This window comes from Erigeron canadensis, chromosome 5 (assembly GCF_010389155.1).
Source record: "Erigeron canadensis isolate Cc75 chromosome 5, C_canadensis_v1, whole genome shotgun sequence".
Classification (NCBI taxonomy): Eukaryota; Viridiplantae; Streptophyta; class Magnoliopsida; order Asterales; family Asteraceae; genus Erigeron; species Erigeron canadensis.
This window is the reverse complement of record NC_057765.1, coordinates 45,501,166-45,510,405: the sequence shown is the minus strand read 5'-3', so window position 1 is coordinate 45,510,405 and position 9,240 is coordinate 45,501,166. Positions and strand designations below refer to the sequence as shown.

The 9,240-nt window shown below is 36.0% G+C and overlaps 1 protein-coding gene across 1 annotated transcript; it reads left to right on the top strand.

Moving 5' to 3' along the window:
• The first annotated feature begins 365 nt into the window (after positions 1–365).
• Positions 366–8,988, top strand: LOC122599084 (phragmoplastin DRP1A). The gene is made up of 16 exons (XM_043771542.1): positions 366–655; positions 783–846; positions 925–1,029; positions 1,123–1,224; positions 2,284–2,334; positions 2,419–2,480; positions 2,675–2,765; positions 3,567–3,631; positions 5,099–5,293; positions 5,447–5,566; positions 5,809–5,879; positions 5,975–6,200; positions 6,551–6,601; positions 7,956–8,184; positions 8,279–8,418; positions 8,518–8,988. The coding sequence occupies exons 1-16, from the start codon at positions 527–529 to the stop codon at positions 8,644–8,646; spliced, it is 1,830 nt and encodes a 609-aa protein (XP_043627477.1). The 5' UTR covers positions 366–526; the 3' UTR covers positions 8,647–8,988.
• Positions 8,989–9,240: the final 252 nt, after the last annotated feature.

Sequence of the window (9,240 nt, the reverse complement as noted above, 5' to 3'; positions counted from 1 at the left end):
TAAATTAGTGAATAAAAAAAAGGTAGATTAGGTATATCAAATCATTAATTGAGATTAAAAAAAGGACAAAATGCTTTATAAAATAGTATTAGATAGTATAGATAAAAGATGGTGATGTTTTAAAAGTTTTTACATAGCGTTTATAATTATTATGTATTTTTGAAAATGTCACCTGGTTTAATTATTATTTGTTAATGTTAATTTTTGCATTAAGTTATCATTAAAATTGTCTAATTCTAAAAGAATTTATAATAAAACAATTTTGGATTAATAATCGTTATTTTACAATTTTTTTTTATTTTTTGTCACGCGAGACAATAATCATGTAAGAAATTCAAAATTTCGTATATTATCTTCACATTTTTCCGTTGTTGAGAGAGGTTTACTAGTTCAATTGTTTATTCCCTTTTCTAATCTAAAATCTAAAATAGATAAAGCAGGTAATATAGTCCGTATTTGATTTGACTGGACGGAGTTTGAATACTCACCAGATCTTCATCATCATCATCAAATCGTAGAAGAAGGAATGGAGAATTTAATAAATCTGGTGAACAAATTACAGAGGGCATGTACAGCACTTGGCGATTTCGGTGAAGGTTCTTCTCTTCCTACGCTTTGGGATGCCCTTCCCACCATCGCCGTCGTCGGCGGTCAGGTCAAAATCCTTACTTGCATCCCTAGATCTAACTCTGCTTTCCTTAGATCTATCTATAATAATAAACTTATATAATATTAGTATATATTGATGATGATTTTTGTAATAATATACTATAAATAAATAGAGCTCTGGAAAGTCATCTGTGCTGGAGAGCGTTGTTGGCAAGGATTTTTTGCCTCGTGGATCTGGTAATAATATATATACATATCATCCTTTTGCTGCAAGTGCGTATAAAGTCATCATCCATCCTCTTTCATCATCTGCAGGTATTGTTACTCGTCGCCCTCTTGTTCTACAGCTTCACAGAATTGATGAAGGTAGAGAATATGCCGAGTTTGCTCACCAGCCCAGAAAGAGATTTACTGATTTCGGTATCTATTCTTCTCTCCCTCCCCCATATTAACAAACAAACACAATTCAAATAAATTGCTAATTCCTTCCTTTTCTTTCTTTCTTTCCCCCAGCTGCTGTTCGCAAAGAAATTGCTGATGAAACTGATCGCGAGACTGGTCGCACCAAACAGATTTCATCTGTTCCCATTTATCTCAGCATTTATTCTCCTAATGGTCAGTCAGACACCCACCCACCCTTTCCATCACCTTTTTTTTCCTCCCAATTCATCACTATTATTGCCCCCCCCCCCCCCCCCCCCCCCCCCCCCCCTCCTTATAACTAACTTTAGAGGTTTGACAAAAAGTCCTTAAATGATACAACTAGGCATGTAATTTTTTCATTATATTTCAAAACCATCGTATAAGAGGCAACCGTATTGTGGCTTACGATGATCATGATGATGTTCTATACCATCTTTAGCACATGAATGAAACACAGATGGGTGGACCAAGATAACAATTGGTCCTACTTCTTTGTTTTTATAACTGTGCCTTTGAGAAACATAGTTTTATAATATATATATATATATGTTGGTATTCCAAACCTTCTGCACCAGTGTTACTTTAGGACTGTTCCATGGTGCTATGCTCCTTTTTTGTTACTTCTTTGTATGGCTACGTGTCACAGAAACTTTCTCTTCTCAAAATAACTAAAACATTGCAGGGGACCCTTATTTTGAGAACCCATTTTTTCGTAAGAACTGTGAGAGCTCCTAAATTTCATATTAGATCACATGTTTTTTTTTTTTTTCATTCACATGTGTAACGTTATAAAAATATATGTTGTAGAAGATTTTTTTTTAAAACCTTATATATAGCCGTTTGTCACATGTGAACAAAAAACGTGAACAAATTCATTCACAAACTCACAAAAGGCTACGTTGAAGGTTTCTTAAAAAAGTTTCTTTTATACCACACATTTTTATATTACTTAAAAAAACATGTGAACAAATATATTATTTAAGAGTTCTCATGGTTCTTACAAAAAAATGGTTCTCAAAATAAGGAAACTCAAACATTGCATATATATTTTTTGCTGTAAAGAAGTTGAGTCCCCGGCCTCAGATTCCCATTACATGGGATTTTTGCTGTGACAAGTTTAAGCACTCTAAATCAATGCAGCAGGCAATATATAGTTGTCTTCAGCGAATTACTTTTTCCATTAAAATGCTAGTTTTCTGCAGCTCTTCTTTCTAATACAAAAGTTCATCTGCTGATGTATCGTGTTGACAGTTGTGAACTTGACCCTGATCGATCTTCCTGGTCTGACAAAAGTAGCTGTTGGTGAGTTTAGCATTATTAACTCATGCACTTTTAGACAACTTCTGCTTTCAATAGCTTCTCTAACACCTATATTGATCTTTGTAGAGGGTCAATCTGAGAGCATTGTGCAAGACATTGAAAACATGGTGCGGTCCTACATTGAGAAGGTAATGTTCTTCCACTTGAGTTTTTTTTAATGATTTATTTCTCCACATTTCCCGCACAGTGATGGTTGGGGACTTGTTTAAGTTAAAAGGAATATTTTAGTTTCAAAATAGTTTATCTTATACTAACAGCATATGGCACTTGGACTTTGTTTCTTGCGATCATCCTATATTGATATCTATCTTCTTCCTTGCAGCCTAATTGCATTATTCTGGCAGTTTCTCCTGCCAACCAGGATCTTGCTACATCTGATGCTATCAAAATTGCTCGGGAGGTAGATCCACAAGGTTTGTAAACTACTAAACTGTTGATCTCATGAAACCTTTATGTGTTGATTTTAATTATTTGAGTTAGGTCTTTTTTCAAGAGGTAATGTCACTGCAATAACACAGTGATTGTTAAGTAAGAAAGTGGGTTCTCAAGAGGCACATGTTCTGTTTTTATGTCGTTGTTGTGATTAGTCTTGGTCATAGATAAAAAAAAAACAGTTAATTTATGAACGCCGGGAAATAATGACGTGGGAAATGTTGTCTTTAAATTTTTGATATGGCCGCTGATGCACATCAGTTTGTGTGTACAATGATGCAGTCACTTTTGAATTGATAGTACTTATATTTAGTGGAGCATGGACGCCACATGGAAAGGTTAACATGGCAAGTAAAGTGCCGTCTTGGAGTTGTTTAGACAGGGTGAAGTGTGAGCTTATTTGCACATTTTTCAAAAGCAAAGACACATAAGTGGGGCAATTAGAATAACGATATTCTAGCAAAGTAACCTAGCAAAACAGGGTAGATAGTTGATTCTAAAGCTGTAGACGGCTTGAGTTTGTTAGGTTTTATGTGAGCTTTGCATCTCATAGTCTACATATGGAAATGGAGGTCGTTTATGTGATATTAGTTTTCATACTCTGCTTCAATGTTTCATTTGGCTTACCCTAAATCCATGCCCAAGTTCCTGTGTATATGTGACTAACCTTTCATACATATATTCATAAGAGTATAAATACTTATCTGTAAGTTCAATTTGTGAAATCTTCCATTTAAAGTTGTTTCTTACTACCTGTGTATATGTGACTGAATTTGATACAGGTGAGAGGACTTTTGGGGTTTTGACGAAGATTGATCTTATGGACAAGGGTACTGATGCAGTTGATGTAAGCTGGGTTTTGGTTACAAATTTTGTTATAGCAGTAAACAAACTATCAAATATTGTATTGTATTAGAATAATCTGATTAGGGTTACAATAGGAGTGGTTTATATAGACCACAATATTTCAGTCTAGTCCCTATATTATCAAAAATATAGTCTTAGTCTAGTGCTCTAATATTTCCCCGCAAGCTAAGCGCGGGAGCGATTCTAGCTTGATACATAAAAAGATAAGAACAATAAATAAAAATAAACATCAAAAAAACCGATCTAAAAGCAATGTCTTCATCTTCAACTTCTGTTCTTCAAACACTAAATTCCTTGTTTTTAAAGGGTGATGTCTTGAGATTCATGTCGTTGAACACCTTTACTCCCCCGTTTCCATTCCCAGTTTGTATTAGTGCCGGAAAAGGAAAAGTAAACCGCTGTTGTGAGCGGTGCCGCCTTTGTTTGGCGGCTGTAGTTAGAAAATTAGGCCAGATTTGCGTTTGTAGGGTGGCAGAAAAGGAAAAGTGAACCACTGTTGAACACCTTTACTCCCCCGTTTCCGTCCCCGGCTTGTATTTGTGCCAGAAAAGGAAAAGTAAACCGCTGTTGTGAGCGGTGTTTCTTTTGTATGGCGGCAGTAGTTAGAAAAAAAGGCCAGTTTTGGGGTTGTAGTGTGGCGGTGGTTTAGGGTTTGTGTTGTTGAGGGTAGTTCTGTTGTTGAGGTGTAAAGAAGATGGTGGCTCAGATCTGATCCTTGATTAGAAAGGTATAAACAAAATCACAAAGAAAGGCTGTAAAGAAGAAGAAACATAAAGCACATAAAAAAACTTGTTAGGGTTGGGAGGATCGGCGGCAGCCGGCCTTGTTCATGATGATTGTTCTCTAGCTTTGATACCAATATAAACCAATAAACCATTGAATATTGTATTGTATTAGAATAATGTAATTAGGGTTACAATAGGAGTGGTTTATAAAGACAGTATTTCAGACTAGCTCCTATATTATCACCGATATAGTCTTGGTCTAATACACTAATAGCAGCGGATACTTCATATTTCAGTGCTCTCGTAACTTTGTTATAGTGTCAAATGCAATAATGCTGCAATGTGGCATTCTAATCTCTATATAATTTGCTTCTGACCTAAATGTAAGCCTAATGAATTTACAAACCCAAACCGACTGCCGGACTATAAACTAAACACCTACTTCATTTTGACTGGCCATCTTTGACTTTTGAATATTAAGCACTCTACTTTCCCGCTCTATTTTTGTGTGTTCTTACGTGCTATTCATAGGATTGGTGACTACAAGCTTTCTGATTTACGGGTGGTCCTTTGTTCTGGTCATATGTAATGCTAGCTCACATGCTCATGTTAGGATGCCCATGACACATTAGCATCAACATGTTTGCATTTTATTGCAGTTGCAACAAATAAACGCCTTCGACCTTGTTTTCTTTTTGAGGCGTTTTTATTTATCATTGCAGATGCTGGAAGGGAAATCATATAAGCTGAAGTTTCCTTGGATTGGCGTTGTGAACCGCTCTCAAGCTGATATTAACAAAAGTGTTGACATGATTGCTGCTCGGAGGAGGGAGCGGGAGTACTTTGCCAACACTCCAGAGTACAAGCATCTTGCTAGCAAAATGGGCTCGGAGCATCTAGGGAAAGTGCTATCCAAGGTAACCTTTATCTTTGTCATAGTCAGGATCACAATCATGTGCCTATATATTATAAATGCCATGGATCTTTCCATTTGTATGTTGGTTTGGAGCTGCAGGTGTTTATATTATAAATATTTCTAATGTGCTTTACCACATGATGAATCGTTTCAGCATCTGGAAACAGTCATTAAGTCGCGGATTCCGGGTCTTCAATCTCTCATCAACAAAACAATTATTGAACTTGAAACAGAGTTGAGTCGTCTTGGGAAGCCCATTGCTACTGATGCCGGAGTAAGCATATTCTTATATATGTATACTTCTCGTTTGGCTAATTATGTTTTTTTGACTCTAAAGTATTAGTCAGATGATGCTTATCTGTGGCTTGAAATCTGGATGATAGCTCTTTTTTTTTTATGTGATTTGATGTCTATATAGATCTTAAAATCTTTTGAGGATACCTCCTTTTCCCCCGTATTTTGATCTTATGTGTATTGTGTTAACTTTATAACACCCCCCTTTTTTCTGCTCTGCAGGGAAAGTTGTACATGATTATGGAAATATGTCGCGCGTTTGATCAAACGTTCAAAGAACATCTTGATGGCATGTATGTATCAGAATGAGTTTATTACTATTTCTCGAGTACTTAAAGCATTTTCTGTTATTGTAGTATCTTATTCTGGTGACCTTTATGCTTTACAGACGTCCAGGTGGTGACAAAGTGTATAGCATCTTTGATAATCAACTTCCTGCTGCCTTGAAACGTTTGCAATTTGACAAGCAACTTTCGATGGATAATGTGAGAAAACTAATTACAGAAGCTGATGGATATCAGCCTCATTTAATAGCCCCTGAACAAGGATATCGACGTCTTATTGAATCTACCTTAATTACTATCAAAGGTCCTGCTGAAGCAGCTGTAGATGCGGTAAGCATCCAAGTTTTAATGAGTTTTCTGGAATGTGTTACTTTGAATTTTTGTTTAGATACTTTATTCTTATGATTTCTGGATGATCTACTTAAATAAGCTCAGATACCAAACTCCGTTGAGTAACCTGCATGTATGGAAGGGTTGGTATTGTATATATACTCTTGTTTTCCTTATTGCAGATTATGACTTTACCTCATTGGGTCCCTTTTATAGTTTAAAGTATGAATTGTTTTTTGTGGTCCTCTTTTTTTGCAAGGAAATACCTTATAGAAGGTTTTGGTTCTGAAATGAAGTATGACATTTGTCTGACCACCCAATGATTGAATTCTTTCTATTATTGGCTTCAGGTTCATGGTATACTGAAGGATCTGGTACACAAGTCGATTAATGAGACTGCGGTCAGTTTTATACCTCTTCTCATTATCTAATGTAACTTGAATATATTTCATTTTAAGTCACCAGTAAATTTTATTAATACATTCAGTGTTGTCAAAGGCGGACGCCTAGGCGCAAGGCAAGGGCGAGGCCCACCTAGGCCGCCTGAAACCCTAGGCCCAGGCCCACACACATATTAGGTGGCATCTCACAATTTTCTATGTAACCGATTAGTATTCCAATGAGAGATTTTAATGCATGTTAGGGAAAAAAGATATTCACGTATATTTTGGGGATATGCGAGGAGTATCTTTGTTACAAATATTAAAATGAATCAGAATATATCATTAATATCATCGGATCATCCTTCATCAACATATGATATTCTCCATTCAACTTCCAAGCAAGTTTTCTTCTATTTTTCTTAAACTCAGTTTTCTATAAATGAAATTTTCTTCATTATCATTTGTTGTGGGTTATTTAGATGGTATTTAGTAATTTGAATGGCATTTAGTTTGTTTTTACTTTAGTGTGCTTTTTATCCGGGCCCGCCCTTTTTTTGCGCCTCTCGCCTTCGCCCCAATTGTGGTCTTTGCGCTTTAAGTTCGCCTTCTCTTTTGACAACTATGACTGCGTTTAACTTTGTCCTTCCATATATTTTGGTATTGCTAGTTCATATGACATTGCGTTTCCAGTGAACATCCTTCTATACGTCTTTTTTTTGGAAAGTACCTTCTATACGTCTATTGTTACTTATTTGTACTTTGTTTTATTTTTTAATCAGAAATTGATTGATATGCCTAAAAGATAAACCTACAAGACGGGGCTTAATAATAAAGATAACACGTGACAAAATCAATCAAAGTTTCATATTTTATCAAATATGCGCCTGTGTCAGTACTCTTAATAATTTCATTAGTCAAGAAAAACTTTCTTGCTGTTCACTTTCTTTCTTCCACTAAATGCTCAATTGTTAACTTGAGGGAAATCTGAATGTCATTTATAGGGAACCTGAATGTCATTTATAGCTTTATACTATTCGTAAAATTGTCAAAGATCAAGTTGAATTCCTGGTTACTTAAAAAAAGATACCCTAGTGGCCACAAAGGCTCACCTGCTTTGACTCTGGGCTCCCATGATTACCCAAAAAGAAAAAAGTAGTCAAAAATATCATCGCAAAGCGAGTATGACTCCCATGATTACCCAAAAAGAAAACATAGTCAAAAATATGATCTTTGTAAGTTACTTCTTATTTCACTATCTTGTTCGTGTCATTGTGGTTTTACCTTGAGGACAACCCAAGTGTTATATCTGCAAAGTATCATACCACCTTCGTTGAAGGTTGTGTTTATCTCACACCAATCTAATCATATCCAGGAGTTGAAGCAATACCCTTCCCTCAGAGCTGAAGTAATGAACGCAGCTTGTGACTCATTAGATAAGATGAGAACTGAAAGCAAGAGAGCCACTATACAGCTAGTTGACATGGAATGCAGTTATTTGACTGTTGATTTTTTCCGGAAGCTTCCCCAAGATATTGAAAAGGGTGGAAATCCGACACACTCGATTTTCGATAGATATAATGATTCTTATCTTCGTCGAATTGGTAAGTGACGAACCACACATAATGACATACATCTCAATGCACCTGCATCTAAAACATACTTACAACTTGCTTTTGTTTTCTCTTACCAATGCAGGATCAAATGTGCTATCTTATATCCATATGGTGGTTGGAACTCTAAGACATTCCATCCCAAAATCTGTTGTTTTTTGTCAAGTTCGTGAGGCTAAACGTAGCCTACTTGACCATTTCTTCACTGAGTTGGGTGCAAAGGAGGTGAGGGTCAGGTTCACATAAGTATGTTTCTTCTAGAAAGTGTGTATATAACCTTGGTCTGTCAATCTGATGATGGTGATACTGAAATTCTGCTTACAGGGAAAGCAGTTGGCTAAATTGTTGGACGAGGATCCAGCAATAATGCAGAGGCGCATGGACTTGGCCAAGAGACTGGAACTGTATAAATCGGCCCAAACTGAGGTTGATGCAGTTGCGTGGGCCAAGTAGACTCTCTGTTATCTCACTGCGTCCCTTGTCACATGGATGCGTCCCTTGTCACATGGAAATTGGAACAGTATATTGTTTGGCCTGCAAGTTTAGGATAAGTGCTTGCTTCTCCCCATATCCACCTGTTGTACCTGTTGTCTTTGTTTTTGTAGTGAGAACCTTTCTGGTAGTCGGTACGCATGTTAATAATAGTATTATTTTATGTCACCCAGACGGTTGTGGTCTGTTTTTGCCTTTTGTTTTCATGTTATGTTTTAGTTATCAATATGTTTTTGTGGATTATGATTAACATACAACAATTTGTTATATTCTTGAATTGTATGTGTATTTTGTTAGATTCCATTCGGGTTTATGAGTAAAATCAAATCTAAATTAGAATTGCAAATTAGTTGACTAGTAAAAGATGGTTTTATGTTAAGAAAATGGTTAATTGCAAACTAATTTAGGCAATATCTGTCGTTCAATTATTTGCATGTAGTTAAGAACTGCCTTGTAGGCCTAAAACAAGGTATCCAAATATCCAAGAGCATATTGTTTATTATTATTTTTATGTGTATATATATAGTGAAAGAACAGAGATGAGATAAATTGAGT

Excerpts from the sequence above, each read along its gene's own strand:
- LOC122599084 (XM_043771542.1), top strand. The coding sequence starts at position 527 with ATGGAGAATTTAATAAATCTGGTGAACAAATTACAGAGGGCATGTACA. Across the intron at positions 6,602-7,955 it reads AGTCGATTAATGAGACTGCG|GAGTTGAAGCAATACCCTTC; the intron begins GTCAGTTTTATA and ends AATCATATCCAG. Across the intron at positions 8,185-8,278 it reads TTCTTATCTTCGTCGAATTG|GATCAAATGTGCTATCTTAT; the intron begins GTAAGTGACGAA and ends TTACCAATGCAG.